Source organism: Ciona intestinalis, chromosome 9, assembly GCF_000224145.3.
Source record: "Ciona intestinalis chromosome 9, KH, whole genome shotgun sequence".
Classification (NCBI taxonomy): Eukaryota; Metazoa; Chordata; class Ascidiacea; order Phlebobranchia; family Cionidae; genus Ciona; species Ciona intestinalis.
Window position 1 is genome coordinate 4410192 of NC_020174.2, and position 16793 is coordinate 4426984.

Below are 16793 nucleotides of genomic sequence, written 5' to 3' on the forward strand. Positions count from 1 at the left end.
TGAGCCCGGGGCGTCACTTTGGAACATCTTTAACTAAAATAAAGGTAAATATAAAACATTCTTTGCAGCAGTAGTCAATCTAGTACTTTTTATAAACGGCAAACTAGACCTTTTACTGAAGCGACTAAACAATGAATTTTAGTACGTCTCTGATAGTTGCTATTCTTGGATTTTTCTTTGGAGCTGCGGCTGTTTTAAGTCAGAGTAAGTGGATACAGTTTTGCTGCGTTTTAAATATTTGCAAATTTTTACATCAAGCTGAATAATGGGACTTTGGTTTTAAGGAGAGCGAATAGTAAGCAACTCGGAGCTGCTTAGAATATCAAGTCAACTTTCAATGCTAGATGAAAACTCAGCTTCTGACATTCAAACGAACAAACAATGTCACACGACAAGCTCAGCGACATCAGATTGTGCGCCGGAAAGGTATGCTCATGTGTCGGCAAAAGGTAAATGTTTGACTCGATGTTTTGTATTGTAGGTTTATCGGGAGCGTAAGTGGTAGCTTACTAGGGAAGCCGACCTATAGAGCTCTAATAGCGCTGTTGGACAATTATGAAAAAAAGCAAGGCAAACGGGAACAAGTGGGTTATAGTTTATAACAAGCTGATTATTAGTTAACCTAATTCCATCGGTTCGTGTGCAAAGTAAATGCCACAATTAATTGTTCCAGGTTACAAGACAGGAGAGTAGTGAAGAAGTGGCATTTTTAAACGCGATTTTTGAGACCCCTGTTGGAAGAAAACTTTATGAGTTTTTAAACAGAAAGAGTCTGGCAGATGGTCATAGTTTAAACGACTTTAAACGGCAACTTCATAAAATGTGGTTCAAGTTATACAGCAAGTGGAAAGGCGTGTTGGATTCTTGTGGGTGGGTATTCAATGAGTTGCTACTTTACATCTACATTAACAATTAAAATTTTAGTAATCGGTATTTTACAGGTTTGAACATGTATTTGTCGGGCAGTTAAAAGAACGAAAGGTAACAGGCTTTCATAACTGGGTACAGCTCTATATTACGGAGAAAACAGGACAGCTGAACTATTTAGGTTACACGAAAGTCATTAACGTAAGTACAAACGCCTATATAAAACAAGTAAGGCATAGCAATTTGCAACTTGGTTTACTCTGAGTTTACATATAATCCATCCGTGTAAAATAATCTTTGGTAATTAACAAGAGATTTTCAATTTCAAACTTTTCCCAGTCAGGTCTATACAGCATTCACTTCGAGTGGGCGGGTGGCTTGAAGCCAATGTCAGGAGTTTATGTTGGTCTGAGTCCAGAACTGGAATTTTCCTTATTTACTCTGTGCTACATTACAAGGCCTGGTACCACATAAGTTGTGTGCTCAATAACCATATTGCGTCACCGCAAACTGAAAAGGTAGTTGAAAAACATCTGTTTCACGTGTTCCAAATACAGAGCAGTATTTGTTTCACCAACATTCGTCAAAATTAAACTGTGCCTACTTTTTTATAAATGTTTGTCTTTTCCTAAAGGTGTCGCGTAAAGTTACCTGGCAGAGATGGGGGTGTTATCCGTAGAATACAAACACACGAATGGGCCGGACATGGCAACGACAGAGGCTCAAGATACGTGGCTTCGGCATTTTTTAAAGTTTAAACTGTTTTAAACGTGTATGTGTGCATATGTGCGGTTTACGTGTTGTTTTGACAAATAAATACACGATGATTCGTGAATTGTGATTTATTTTCCGATTTTATAACTAAGTGTATTACATGAGTCAGTTTGTATTTAGATTGGGAGCTTAAGAAGTAATAGGAAAATATGCCCAGTAGTTACTAATCAGTACACAAATATATTGACTTAAAAAGTTCTTGCCACATTCAGTTTACAAAACTTTGCGTGTTTTACAACATGTCGTGAATCATCTGAGTCGAATAAATTGTTTAGCCATGGGAGGTCGAAGCCGTGGGAAACCACGCAGCAGTCAGCATGGTTTCGTATTGACCCAGCTAAATGAGGAACTGTATTCAAGATAAAGGAGTGAGACACAGCCGTCTTGAAACAGAACTCCAGCAACCCACAATGAAGATAGCTGTTATTTTATTTCTCGTCGCCTTAGCAGGGCAAGGTAAGTTTGCGTGCAGTTTAAATCCAATTTGTTGCCGGTTCTAATTGGGTAATATATGTTTAGGGTATGGTGATTCCTGCGTAGGACGATGTAACGACTATGCGGATCACTCGCACACGTGTGAGTGCAACAGCTACTGCGATACTTATGGCGACTGTTGTCCGGATTATATTTCCACCTGTTTACCAACGTAAGATTCTTAAGTAATAGTAAATCGATTTTGTGTAAATGCCAAATCTATTTTGAAGCTCGACTTGTGCTGGTCGATGCGGTAACTCTCTTAATCTGAACGATCCATGCCATTGCAATGCTGGATGCGAGAACTTCTACGATTGCTGCGCTGACTACGCGACCGTCTGTGCATCTGGAGGTGGAAGCGGGTACGGCTACTTTCAGTCTGTATAATCTGAGTAACTTGACTAAATCCCGTATAGCGATCCGAATATATGGGGTTAAATTATTAATGTTTTAATCAGCGGGATATAGAATACCGCTAGCTAAAGCATGATTTCTCTGTGTGCTCAGGGGATCTTGTTCGGGTCGATGCGGCGACCTTCTCGACTCCAGTATGCCTTGCCAATGCAACTCTCAGTGCGAAAACCATGGAGATTGCTGCTCCGACTATAACAGTATTTGTAACAGCGGCGGTGGTGGTGACGGAGGAAACACAGGAAGCTGCAGTAACTATTATAACTTTCATCATATCATTATCAGTCATATATAGTAAATCGAATGCAAATTTGCATGCGTGTAGTCACATGGACTTTTCTGTGTCTGTTTAATACAAAGAGAATATTTGATACACACAAATATATCGATTTTTTAATTTATTGCTCTCCGCAGATGCAATTTCAGTGAGCAATAGCGAAATTCAGGCAGTATCGTTGGAGATGTGGGACCTTGATGTTAACCGTGCAGGACCTGGAGATATCATATTGAACCCACAAGCAACCACCAGCGATAGCTCTACTGTCGATAACTCGCCAGAACCGTGAGTTTAGATCGTTTAAGATAAATAAACAGGCCTTATTGTAACGTTATACCATCTCTACCACTTTCACGTGATCTAAACAACACACAACGAAATACACAAGAATCCACACACAGGCAGTTTTGCTAAAAATAAGCATAGTATATCTATAATTTTTAATTGAAACAAGTTAAGTCGTTGCATCCATGAGTCAATACATAGGTCTATTGCAGATTTTTCACCGCTGTCAATCCAGCTGTTCTTCAACAGCCAACATACCAAGCACTTATTGCTCTTCTGGATAACTACCAAAAAGTAGAAGGAATAGACGAAGTGGTAGGTTGAAAACTATTAGACACGCGTGGTATTGTTTTGTAACTACGTTCAATTGTATTCTCATTTAAATATAAGGTCATACTCTCACGAAGAAAAATAACGTTATGATACCGTTTACGCGTTCTAGCACACATACTTTACGAAAGCAACTAACCACTGTTTCTTGAAATAGAGTTCACCACAAGAAGAAGCAGAGCAAGACAATTTCCTTGACTTGTTCGTGGAAACTGCAGTTGGAGCTCGACTCTACGATTTCCTGCAGTCCAAGAGTATGTTGGCCTCTTAATTAACAGCAAATAATTTGTAACCTGAGTAAACTGCAAATGTTTTGTGCAAATATTTTTACTTCCAATTCCGCAATATAGACAGTTTAACTTTAAACTTAGCATCATTGTCTATGCTAATATATTTTAACAAACTTAGTTATATAGTATTTGTATACAGTGTAACACTGACGCTAACTAACACCATCTAACTTTACAGATTTGGCGGGATGTGCTGATATTGCAACCTTCAAAGACTACCTAAAACGCATGTGGTTCGGGTTTTACAGTCGACAAAACAACGCCATGGATACAAGCGGGTAAACTCTTCTGGTTCCTTTTTTGCTCACACTGCGCTTTTGAAAATTTTGATTTCGGCGCTTGCGTGTTTGTTAAATGCAACCTGTTCGCATGACGGTATAAATCTTTGTCGGTATTCGGTCTAAGTTTGACTCATTTCCATCAGATTCGAACATGTTTTTGTTGGTGAAATTAAAACAAACCAAGTATCCGGGTTCCACAACTGGGTTGAACTTTATTCAAGAGAACAAGATGCTTCTCTGAACTATTACGGTTATGTTGGTATGACTGAGGTATAGCTTTGTTATCACAAAATTGCAATTGTCATTACAGTGAAATATTGTTTTAGCCAAATCTATACGGCGTTCACTTCAGTTGGGATGGTTACATGAAGGGACTCTCTGGTAGTTCGATTGGTACAAGCCCCGAGATGGATTTGGCTCTATTTACTCTATGTCACATGACTCGACCAGCAGCTCAGTAAGTGTAGACACTATACGAAACATAAGCATCCAGTAAATAAGTTAAGTATGCTACTTATTGCAACTTCCCATTCTAGGTGCACGGTCAATATTCGTACCGAAAGTGGCAGCGTTGTAAGTCGTCCAATACAGACATGGACCTGGACAAAAACCTACCCAGGAGATGGTCTTAAATATGTAGCATCTGCTTACTTTCTCGTTTAATAATGAATAAAAGTGGACTACGGTGAAATAAAATCTCCAAATTATATAGGTTGTCCTACATATTATTTTGACGTATTCGCTACCTAAAAACTGACCATCACACCACCTTGTCGTCCCTTTAATACAAGTCAGCCTATATCGCTGCACTGTGGAGCTACACTTATATGCATTGGTAAATGTTCCGAAGCACGGTTTCAGTTTACTGTCCAGAACGAATGCGCAACGGCAAAATGATAAGTAGAGAAGTGAAACATAGGCGCACGTTGAAAAAGAAGTACGTAAATAGCTGTATAGAAATAACGGCAGGAAAAAATAAATAACCAGAACGGTGAAAATGAGGTTGACCAAAAGGGTTCGAAGTGGTAAAGGTGCTGTTGTATGAAAGCAAGCAAGGGGGGCTTGCTGCCTGGAAAAACACGTCTTGCAAGGTCGACATTCGGAACATATGGGGGTACGGCGCAATGCAAAACCTTGTTGACCAGGACTTAAATACCGTTTTAAAGTGTCTTTGAAATCAGTAAAAAACTAGCTGCCTGCAGCATATATTCTCTTGTGCTTTAATCGAACTCCCTTATTTTCACCAACTACAGTTTAGTTGTATAAATGATGGACGATGTAACTACGTGTGAAAAACTTTACACATGTTGACCATAGATACCCGCTTGACATTTTACAGCTTTGCAAATGTAACTGTTGTATCGACGGTGGATAGTAGCGATTGCAAGCACAATGGCAAGCTTGGTACAGCTTATCTGCAAACGTATCGTGTGTACCGGTTTATACATTCGTCGCATGTCATAGTGCAGCAGTAGATGAAAGTACAGTTGCATTTCATTGTGTGTTCGACTACCTCAGTCGTATAGCCGCGGCCGCAGCACATGTACTGACAGCTTCCGTACCCTTCCCGTCGAGTCGGATCGCACACGCGACCTTTGGTACCTAGACTGCCTTTACGCTTGTCTCGCCGGCAGAAGTTCGGCGATGGCTGGTGGTAGACTAAATGCTTGCTTGCGACGGGGTAAAGGCGTCTTCGCAACCGATTCTTTAAACGAATACGCCGACGAGGATTTTTGGCTTTACGGTTTCGAGACCGAAAACGAGTCGGGATGTTTTTCCGCAGTCCTCTTTTTACTTTGTTCGTTCTTCTAGATGCTGTGTTCCTGTGTCGAGACGAAGGACGCCGTGGTCTCCTGGCGATGACAAGCCTCCTAGTCCCGGGCTGAAGGTTGACTTTGGTCGCAGTGTTATACATCCGGCGTAACGTCGCCCGCACAGCGTCAAACTTTGGCATTCGCATCCAGCAAGTGCGAATAGTGCACGTGCCAGAGAATCCGTGGCATTTGCACTTTTCAGCCATCTTCTCAGTGATCGCCTGAGAAGTAATGCTTGGTAATTTGATAGCCATAACGAAACCTTTATTCTGCTACTTTTTATCTAGAGCCATGGTCATTAAAAACAGATACCATTTATTTCTCTTTTCCGCCGCCATAGTCGCTATAAACGTGCACCAAGCTAAACCGCAGCATTAGTGAGATCGTAATACAGATAAAGATTGGAACTGGCGGGCGATCAGGCCACGATAAAGCAGGTAAAGCGAAAATTCCAAATTCATATTAATATGTCGAGGTAACGTTCTTAGCCGGTTAATCAGTCGTTCGTTAATTAATTTCAATTTCACTCATAACATTGCACAGCCACAAAATGGTATAAACACGCTTAGAAATTTTGCGTCACGTACCCGGAAAGTTTGCTCACTGATAAAATCACAGACATCTGCGATTGCTTTGAGATATATCTGCGCTTTAACGCAGCAGAGTCGTTACATGGTCGCAACCGCTGAGAAAATTAACGCAACCTCTTAGGAGCATATATAGGCGAGGTTGGATCTTGAGATAAATCGCAACGATAGCTCATTAGACCATTTTGCGATCGTAAAATCAGGATCGGCTTACTTTGTACTGATTAACACAGGCCTAGGAGAATCGACCGCGCAATAAACCAACTTTATGAGATCATTTGCAACAAAATAGTCATTTCGTGGAGTCCAATTACCATTATACCGCAACCTGCTTGTTTACGGGCAAGCGTACTGTAATATCCGCTAATGCCGAGTTGGTGATTACGACCTGACACCTCTTAATGACGTGTGATGTTATCGTCTCTACTAGGAACCAGCTGTCCGCATGAGCTGAATTCTTCGGCGAAGTTACAGAAATAAGCGAGCGACTGCAAACATGACCGAAGTGTTGAGGTACACGTCACGATTTAATTCTTCTAAAAACAAGCGACGGAAACGCGATTTGTCAGCGCAGAAGTTATTCTATTCCAACCACGTTGCCAATGTGTGACCAAACAAGAATGCAAAATTCTCCCGTTGATTTTATATAGCTAAGCAACTTAAATCCGAACTTACCAGGCGGCCGGCTTCATAATTATGAGCGCTCATTCGCAATCGAAGATTAATCTTTCTCTTCCGTCCAATAAACCGCGTGAAGTTGAGAAAATGCCTTGTCTTCCGGTAAGCAAAGTCCACGTTGTCATCACAACCTTCCCAGTCGAATTGGTCAACGAAAGTGTCGAGGTAGCTTTCGTTTATGTAATAGTTGCGCTTTTGGGCTTCCTGTATTGAAAAAATAGCTTTGATGTAAGCTTTTGAAACTGGTTGTGAGTACAGAAGCGTATCTCAAAAACAATTCACTTAGACTTTCCAGCGACTTTGTGTATGAAGCCGTTCTTTACGGTTATTCGCAACATAGCGACGGGGGTGCAAAATACACAATGACGTGACATACCCTTCTGAGGTATTCCCTCTTCTGTCCGCGTGTGTTGACACAGCCGCATTCGGGTATGTTGCCAAGGCTGCACGCCTCCGTTATGGCAAACGTCATAGCTGCTGACGTCACCGCTTGAAGGTAGCTGGTTTCCTTCGTTGCTGTAGAAAAAACGTAGGTCAGATTATGCGCACTTTGTTTGGAAATACCTGACAAGACATTGGCGAAAGTGAAGGCCGTAGAATAGAGGACCGAAATTTCAAAGGCGCTGTACGACCGTCTTATAACGCGAAACAAGACGGGAAAATCCTCCTTAGCGTCAGCTTGCTGAGGATTAAAATTACTCGGCGACTGCTCGGTTGTTTCACAGCAAACGCGACAGCACCCAGAGGTCTCATCGCGGAAAGATATATTTACAGTCAGCAAACGCATATGGCCTAATGTCAAGTGGTGGCCAGTTGCTGCTATTTTGTTAGGCTGGCACGATGCCAGTTCTGTAGTTCTGATGTCCGGCCTCTTACACGTCAAGGCGGATTACGATCGTCGCCTTCTGCTGTAGTGGGCGGTGTATGGATCATTCTCCTTCGTTTGTTTGAACACAAAACAGTAACTCGCCGGAACGCTAATCGATGCATGTTTTAATAACAGCCGGGTATTTGCGGAATCAAAAACTATCACCAGTCTGTCAGCAGAACTATAACGGTTCTAATTAATGTTAATTACGTATGCATACGCCAATATATATTATTCTCGTTATAGTTTCTAATACTGGTGTTTTTCAAATATATACCCTCCTTACTAAAAGAAAGCTGGTTTTCCAACCCAAATGCCTCACGCTTCGGCACGACCGGGGCCGCAAACCGCAGCTTAGATTGAGCGAAAATGCCACCTACAGGTCGAGTAAACTTTGCGCAGGTAAGTAACCACACATGACACACAGCTATGCTAATCGTCTGTATCGGAACAGCAATGCATGGTTGTTATTGTAACGGAATCGCGTTTCCTTTCCTGGGGACTTTAAACCGGCTTTGCAGAAAAATGTAAACGCGTCCATTTAGCGATTCAATTCATGATACCCCATCCCTCATCGGCGTATGGAGAATTAACATTAAATCAGATAATTTAGAGTATCTGCAGGCTTAATCTTAGCAATGAGGGATTACGGTTTGGCGGTGCATAATATACCAACACATTTCGATCTCGAACTGGAATTCAAGACAACATCAAACGGCGACTCCTTATCCCAAATATCGACGGGAATACACTGATTAAATTTATCGTAATGTAAGCCTATGCCAACTATACCTTATTAAACCAGATACATCAAAATATGTGACCGAGATTACAATGAGTGCATCGGGTTGTTTTTTGAGCTTAGAAAATTTTCAGGTTTACCCCAACCGTGGTTATACTCGGTTAAGAAAACAAACAACATGTTCAGGATATTCCGACGTGAAATTTGCGACAAATCTCGCAGAATCGCTCGCAGTGCATTGCAAACTCGAGACAATCTGCGGTGGTTTTGGTTTCCGTTCCCGACTAATTACGTTTGGATTTCCCGGCCAAGATTATTAGTGCCAGATTTTATTAAAGTGTTGCCACCACGGTGGTTCTCCCTATATTACGTGACATCTTTACAATAACAATTTAGAACATATCATTTCTTTTAACTATCCGTATACTGTAAACCCTGTACTCCATTAACAGTACATTCAAAGACGGATACTAACCACCTGAAAATATTCCAAATTTCCATCGGTTAAACTAGCAGTCGTTCTGGTCGTACCTTAGTGATAACGTGGCGTGACTGTGAAATTCTGGACTAGCTTATTGTGATGTGACGCATTATTGGCAAAATACAATAAATCATGTCTAAGAAATTAAATTAGACATTCCGAGACCGAACGAAACCAACAGCTTCATAAACTTATTTCAATCCTGGGAAACATCGTGCAAAACTATCGCACTTTACAGTTATCGCGTAGCTAGACAGCAATTTTAAAATGGCGGAGACAACGGTGAAACCATAATATTTTGCTTGTTTTTAGTCAAGCTGTGTATCATTAAGAAACGACATATATTTTAAATTACCAGCAACCACCAGCAAGGTGTACGCTTGGGTGTATAGTAGCAACAAGATCGCTGGCGATAAATGCGGTCACGTCTTACATCCAAATAAACCAAACGGGTAAGTCATCTCGTTTTGTACATCCCGCGGGAACTTCTGTGTCGAGTTCCCGCTGTTTTGGGTCGAAAACTTCGCCTTATTTGGCCAGCGCAGCGGTTTGCGCAAGGCGGTGCGGTTGGCTTGCAGTTTAAATAAAGCAACGATGCGGTGCCGGAATGCGAGTCATCCGGGCTAGATGAAGTTCCGATCCGTTGCCGTGTAATTTACATGCGTATGATAGCATCGGAAAACAAACAGCGCCAACGGATCGCCTTTAACTACAAAGACGATGGACGGCAAAACGAAAAACGAACATTCGTTTACACTCAACCTGGCGACGGTCGGGGTGACACGGGACATGGGGTGAGGCGAAATTCGTAGAACAGCCGAACATAAATGGTTAAATGACGTATATGCGATGCTAAGTGTTCAACAAACGCAAACTATTTTGCCATCTGTTTACACTTACTTTGCCAAAGAGCTTTTTCGTAGAATTTTTTCGGGGTTTGCGAGCAGTTCCATCTCGAATAGCGGAATTCCCGCGCACAGTTGTAAGCACCCCTTTGAATTCCCTTCTTAATCTGAAAAAAATCGTTTTCTGTAAATAGTAACAGGAAAATCATAGTTCTCAAGAAATTGTAAATGAATATGCAATATCGTATTACCTACACTCTACACTATTTATAGTATCAAAACACTTTCCTTAAAGGTTAAATGCAAAGTTATACCTCTTCAACTACAGGCATTTCGTTGGCGCACATTTCCGCCTGGGGTCCTCCGATTTGTTGAGCCCAAAGACAGATTCTCTCGCTGTCCATAAGTGTTGGTCGATATCCAGGATTCCTGTTTAATAAACATGCATAAATACGTGGGCATTCAGATACGACCCAATTTTAGTAATCCGAAAAAATCTAAAAGTGTGAAAACATTTCGTAAATGAAACTATGTCCAATAGATGTTGTAAGAGACAAAGAAACACACTACAAAGGGTTAAATTAAATTCATGTGGCCAGTGGGTGATAGAAGTCTATATACGGCCGTGGTGACGAGCGGTTTTTTGATGTAGGTCCCGATAAAGTCGTTGCTCATTAGCGAGGCATTCTCCGAATACCTGAGGCCTCATTTAGAAAGCCGTTGTTTACATTTTATCACGGCTTAACTTAGGTCGAATACTGGTTTGTAACTCAACGGCTATGCACTTAATAAACGATAAGCATATAAAAGACTGGCCCGGCAAAACAGTAGCTGGGAATGGCCCGTTTGCGCTTGTTAATGTCAGATTTCGGAGCTGAAACCCAAGATCACCGACACGCACTGCTATATCACGTACATGTTCGCATCTCACGGTTTCATAAACAACTTAAACGACGTCAATTCAATCCATCTGTCGGCGCTGTCTGATTGTCTTTGAAGGCGATTTAGTCTCCGAATTCGTCCGGTACGAGGCATAATTCATCAACGTCCCGGTTTTGTGTATGCCGCAGGTGTGAACCGGTAAGAGCCAGAATTGTATGGAGGTGGATTATGCCAAAATGAGATAAGCCTGTGCGATGCTTTACGTTTGCCAATACTGGTAGAGCTTCGTTATTATTACAGTTTAGCCTCTTGATTGCCCTTATTTAATATCATCTATGTTGCGATGTAATTATGTTCATTTCCTGGCAATAACATGACGACGCAATATATATTATACAAACGTGTTAGTTTTATGATCGATGGAAGTTTCATTTAATATATAACTTTACGAATAAATTGTTGTTTACAGCTCGCGGTAGATTCGTTAGTCTTTGCATAAAGAAACCATGAAAGTTAATTCCCAGGCGTTGTACTTCATTAAATCTTCGGTCTAAACCCTTCGTTTACTCAAAGCGGTTTTAAAATCGGTCTGATAGATCCGGCGAAGTTCATGCAAGCCGCCTTCGCAGGTTCATCATACACTTGTTTGGAAAAAACGAATTGCCTGAGGTGGCACCATGTTGCGCTGTTTATACGTCGCACGCGCTGGCTTGTTCAAAGCGCCACATGGTTTTAATTATTTATTATCTGGGCAAGGCAACCGCTTAATATGAGCGACTTGTGACCCTTTGCGGGCCGACGATCGAAAAGATCACTTATGAAACGTAAAAGAGGCGATATGTATCCGGAACAGTCATTGCCCGAGAACTTTACCAACTCTTACAAATTGCAATAAATCGTACGTGTTTTTTTTTAACAAAAGCCGCATATACGTAGTAGCTGTTTGGGAGGTAGTAGATAAACAGGATGACCTGTTTCATGTTTCCCATTCCCCCTCTCCATTTATATTTCATGGGGTTTTTACGGCCTCTTACATCACCGGCGCGCTGAGTCGGCGGATTTTCAATACGATTTAAATTAGAAGAGACAATATAGCTTCTTGCACGTTACGAAGGCGCAAGTTACGTGTTGGCAGGCACGCATTTAAGCAGTGACTAGACACTGTTTACGTGAATGTCACGGAAACAGCAAATCCGGCGGGCTGTGATAAACCATCTCCGTTGCACTGCCCTCTGCTTCGTAACGGCCAAGCTGCATCGCAGGGAACCATACACACGCGCGCTGTCGGAGGTCGGGTTTGTTTTGTGTTTAAGATACGAATTTGTACTCGATGTTCGTTTCAAGGAGTACAGGTACAATGCTGGCCACTCACAGAAACTGGCGTAGCAGCGCTATAGGCCGTCATCGTGTTCATAATCGTTTCTAATGCGAAATTGATCCCCCATGATGGATACACAAACGACTACGTAACGCTTGGTGCGAAATCATGCGGTTGGGACCACACATTGTACTCTAAATTAGACAACGGTTCTTTGTCCCGGTCCGACCAGAACCGGTACAATTTTGCGAAAATCGATCTTAAGTTCGTGGCACTGACTCAGTCCTCAGAACTGGGATAATTATCCATTCGAGTTCGAATTTACCGGCCGCAATTTCACCGGTGTCAGAGCGTAAACAAGCGGTGGTCGGTAGGGCGCTTTCTTACAGCTGCTGTCGTTCTGCCGAATTTACCCGGCCAGCACGGGAATGGACGACGGGCAGTATTTAGACGACCCGGGCGTGAAAATTGAATGGACAAGCGTGTCTAGCAAAGACGAATGAGTTTCGCCACCTCGGCCCAGCAAAAATGTCACGGATCGAGCCATCGCGTGATTGAAATAAAACAAAATAAAATGATGCAATGTTGGTGTAACTTACATTGATAGCGGCTTCTGTTGCCGATAGATGTACAACAACAGCCGGTTATATTTTATCACGGAAACATTTGGGTTTTACGTGCACGAAACTCGTGCGAACATGCTACGTTTGAACGTTTAATGTCTCGAATGTTGCAGAGTCTGGCTTCGGGCAATAACTTTACGGCGCAATGCAGATTTATGTTTTATTTGTTCGAACTTGTGTCTCTATTAGGCAGGTTTGCTTCGCTTTGACTTGTAGACCTTTCGTGAAAAACAAAGACCGTCGCATTCAGACTTACAGTTCTCAAAATAGAAATTGAAAAAGCTGAATCGTGACGTCAAACCAAGCTTATAATGACATCAAAGAAATATCTTAAGGGGTTTTGATCGTCACTGCGTCTATTGAAATCATTATGCTATCCCGTCACAGTCTCGTCCTTGAACTATCTAGGTATCGTTTTACAGAATACGGCGCGGTGGGTCTCGCAGTCAAGTCTCGGCATACTGACGTTACGTAATAGCTTACTATACCTTTACGACATACATGGCTGTAATCACAGCCGATAAAGTCGTAGCCCGACAAGGCGACCAATTTCTAAAGCTGCTTCAATGTAGACTTTAAGAAATCAGGCGTCGATCATGCCTAGCAGCGAAACATGATCATTCTTGCTAAATACAATGCATAGTACACGGACTTACCACCACACAGCGGCGACGTTGACTGTACAGAACAAAAGCACTTGAAGCAGAACTATCGTCACGCTTGAATGAATGGCGGGAAGTATTCGTCGGTGCACACGCCACGTGGATTGTTTGGTAACTCCCCGCTCCACGGAATTTCGTCGGTGTTTCCGGCATAAATTTTCGCTTGACAAGTTAGGTATGTCACTGTCATTTTGCATGACCGCTTCCGAGTGTTCCGAATTTATTGACCGATTTTGCCCTAGTCTCATTTCTAATTCATTGTCACTCCTGTCTGTACTAGTTACAGCAGTACTTTCGTGTGGCGCTGTGCCACAGTCGTCGAGGTTCCGTGATCTCAACTTGGATCGTCGGATCGTGTTAGCTGCCCGAAGAGGCTTTCTACAAAATGTACAGCTAAATATTCCGGTCTGGTCCGCACTGCAACAAGCAGTGATGGGCGATTCAGTTGGAGAAAATCTTTCGCTTGCCATTGACTGGCTTAGTTCCGTTGCTCGAGATACGTCCATGTGGCTGCTTAGCATTTCCGAAACAGATAATGCTTCTTCGTCATAAGTAGCGCCACCCACGTCTGACATATCTCGTTTTTCAGACAAATCCACAAAACAAGACCTCTGCAGCGTCATTCCAAATCCTTATCCTCTTTAATGTAAATGAAGACAACAGTTCAGAGACGGAGTTATTCTCCAAGCCTTATATGTATATCACCACAGGTCTGTTCTTGATCTTCTGATCAAACTGATACTTCTGAACCTGATTGACTTAAAGTACTGGCTCATATAGTAAGTCGAAGATTGTCCAGCGCCCCTGTGCTCAAACCTTTTCTCTGATGTCCTGTGGCGACGCTGGCGCTGGTGTAGGTGTGAATTCGGGAAAATCTCGTAAACTCGATGTTATCGTTCAGTCCATCCAGTTTCGGGCGTAAGTAGCGCCCTAGTCCGGGTTGTTCTCGCCTCTGCAAGTGCGAACTTTCTTCTGAGTTGATTTAGTTTAGCGACAGTGGCTGGAAAAATTCGTGAACCCAGACCTACAACCTGCTGCTGTTAAAATTAGACGTTTACTTTGCTGTTGGTTATAGGTACATATTATCAAAACAGCCGTATAGCTTTCCAATCAGAAACAAATGCTGATCACATCCGTATCAAATCCGTCACGATTTTACGAACTGAGTAATATCGTTTCGACTGTGGCTGCCTCTTGTAATCACCTCTACTCTCTGCACTGCCATCTGAGGTAGAGCTTTAAATGGGAGAACGGCAATCGCCAACGGCAAAACGAAAATGTCTTCAAGTTTTTCGCTAGCGCCTATGGTGACCCATCGGTTGTACCTAATTGTCGATACTGACGTAGTTTCAAAATACCCCTAACTTTCATATGACCTCCGCCACTTAAAAGAGGTGATGGACAGAAGTGTCACAGGTGAAGTTTCTGATCCTAATATACCCGGACGAGTCTCGGCCTCCCAATAGGTGGTCGGCGGCGATCGCAATCGTAATTGCTCGATTCCAACCCCTGCCCAGCACTAGGGGCGAGGAAACCGCCAATTATCAAATAGATCAGTCGCTTGCGCATCCCCGTATGCGGAGATCGGCCTTGAAATAACAAACTGCCGACAAAACTCGGCGGGCCAATTAAAGCCCCTGTAGCTCGCAAATGCAGAGATAAACAAACAAGCTGCTCGCGTGTGGACCTGTAATTACGGCAGCGATCAAACGACGACGATCTTGCTGCAGCCGCGGCCGGCTCTAGCGTTTACTGGAGATTAGGGCATTGCGAAAACACCGTGTATCAAATTGCTGTTTTGGTAGGCGCGGCAACGTTGTTTTGCTTACACCAATACGTTTAATGAAGCTAGTGGGCTCCTTGTTCGGAGCATGATCTTGTAGTCAAACCCAAAACCCCGTTTTACTGTGTAAGCTATACACACGTTTTGGATGCATACCTCACAAGCTTAAATCCCTACTATGGAGTAGTACCCGGACCACACTGCCACGCGTCACGTTATACCGCAACACTATTAATTAGATATAGATCGTGCCCATTTTATCTCACCGGGGCGACACGTGCTCGGCCGTTTGCCGCCACTGGGACATATTGCGTTGTAGAATTCTGCGGGAATTCGAACACGATTCTCCGGAGAAAATTACTGTCGAACACGGGTTGCTATTAATTTGAAATCAGTCGATGCTATTTACGTTACGGGCTAATAATAAACGACGTTGTTTCTACGTTTTAGTTATACGTGGGAGGAGAGTGTCTGACATCTTTTACAAGGGTATCGTATTCCGACAACAGCGTCATTTTGTTATTTAAAACTTTGTGACATTTTCACCAGTTTAAAGTACGACATATGTCGTCAACGAGAGGAATGCGTCAGAAGTCGTGTGACTTTCTCTACGACGTGCCACACCCAGAGAAAATGGGCGAAGAAAGTCTGTTATCGTAACTTTCGATTTGCGTGTATTGGTTCAGCTGCGATTATCACACTACGAAGAAAATAAGCAGCAAATTTGACACTTTCCACGAACGATAACAAGCAAAGAGTGTCGAAACAACAATTTATCAAACGTCTTGGAAAAAACGTCATGCCAGGATCATAAATTAGCATTCGCCTATAAATAATTATTTAAGAAAGATTATATTAGACACGCTCATACGTTTATCCTTTAGTTCCGTTTTGCTATAAGAAAATTAAAATCTGTAAAGTTAAAGTATATCATGGAGCAAGATGGATGTTGGCACGTAACATAATATTCTCAATTTGTGTTTAAAACAATATTAGAGTCGCTGGGCTACAGTTATAATTCTGTAAATACTCTTTGTTTACAACCAAACGAAACATAACAGAGAATGAAAACATATATCATCTTACCCAAACCTATACTATATAATTACGATAGGTGCGTATAATGACCAAGCGGTGCTATTGAAGTCCACGGACCTATATATACCATATATATATATTACGACTAATCGAAGGCATTTGACCGGCTATGGCAACTACGTGAAGTGGATACGCAATAATATCATAAGAGCTTAGGACTGTATCGGTATTATCAAAACAGTAAGAGAGAAACCAATCAAACAATTTTAAATTCTCTGTTGCCAACAGGTGACTGTGTATAGTGTTTTCGCAGTTGGCATTGGAAATCTGCCTGTAATTCCTAGGCATGTATATCGAATGTGACATGCGTATGATCATATCTAAATACAACATAAATTTTTGGTATATCTGTACATACAACCAGCTCATGTTTGTAACGGACCTTTAAATTGGCCTCTCATGGTTTAGGTTGTGAAATTTTCG

At 42.2% G+C, this 16793-nt stretch overlaps 3 protein-coding genes across 5 annotated transcripts; 2 read left to right on the forward strand and 1 right to left on the reverse strand.

Annotated features, from left to right (window-relative positions):
- The first annotated feature begins 47 nt into the window (after window positions 1-47).
- LOC100180472 (poly(U)-specific endoribonuclease-A-like) lies at window positions 48-1702 on the forward strand. Of its 3 annotated transcripts, none has more exons than XM_002124146.5 (7): window positions 48-204; window positions 285-426; window positions 482-584; window positions 674-870; window positions 942-1068; window positions 1207-1337; window positions 1502-1702. In XM_002124146.5, the coding sequence occupies exons 1-7, from the start codon at window positions 132-134 to the stop codon at window positions 1623-1625; spliced, it is 897 nt and encodes a 298-aa protein (XP_002124182.2). In that variant the 5' UTR covers window positions 48-131; the 3' UTR covers window positions 1626-1702. The 3 variants fall into 3 exon arrangements, with proteins under 3 accessions (XP_002124182.2, XP_026691590.1, XP_018668886.1); XM_026835789.1 differs by having other exon boundaries at window positions 1207-1385; window positions 1502-1576; XM_018813341.2 differs by lacking the exon at window positions 1207-1337 and having other exon boundaries at window positions 1502-1576.
- Window positions 1703-1967: 265 nt separating this feature from the next.
- On the forward strand, window positions 1968-4698 carry LOC100182819 (poly(U)-specific endoribonuclease-like). The gene is made up of 11 exons (XM_002124083.4): window positions 1968-2097; window positions 2161-2287; window positions 2346-2477; window positions 2623-2777; window positions 2941-3088; window positions 3301-3403; window positions 3576-3672; window positions 3887-3986; window positions 4133-4259; window positions 4316-4446; window positions 4526-4698. The coding sequence occupies exons 1-11, from the start codon at window positions 1983-1985 to the stop codon at window positions 4650-4652; spliced, it is 1362 nt and encodes a 453-aa protein (XP_002124119.3). The 5' UTR covers window positions 1968-1982; the 3' UTR covers window positions 4653-4698.
- A 127-nt stretch (window positions 4699-4825) lies between these two features.
- Window positions 4826-14225, reverse strand: LOC778723 (Wnt signaling ligand). The gene is given in 6 exon segments (NM_001078327.1): window positions 4826-6024; window positions 7066-7272; window positions 7445-7584; window positions 10060-10171; window positions 10319-10433; window positions 13484-14225. Coding segments are annotated over 6 exon segments (1827 nt in total). The 5' UTR covers window positions 14113-14225; the 3' UTR covers window positions 4826-5400.
- Window positions 14226-16793: the final 2568 nt, after the last annotated feature.

Coding starts and splice junctions, on each gene's coding strand:
- LOC100182819 (XM_002124083.4), top strand. CDS start 1,983: ATGAGGAACTGTATTCAAGATAAAGGAGTGAGACACAGCCGTCTTGAA. Junction 3,673..3,886: donor CGATTTCCTGCAGTCCAAGA/GTATGTTGGCCT, acceptor CTAACTTTACAG/ATTTGGCGGGATGTGCTGAT. Junction 3,987..4,132: donor AACGCCATGGATACAAGCGG/GTAAACTCTTCT, acceptor CATTTCCATCAG/ATTCGAACATGTTTTTGTTG.
- LOC100180472 (XM_002124146.5), top strand. CDS start 132: ATGAATTTTAGTACGTCTCTGATAGTTGCTATTCTTGGATTTTTCTTT. Junction 205..284: donor TGCGGCTGTTTTAAGTCAGA/GTAAGTGGATAC, acceptor TTTGGTTTTAAG/GAGAGCGAATAGTAAGCAAC. Junction 585..673: donor AGCAAGGCAAACGGGAACAA/GTGGGTTATAGT, acceptor TAATTGTTCCAG/GTTACAAGACAGGAGAGTAG.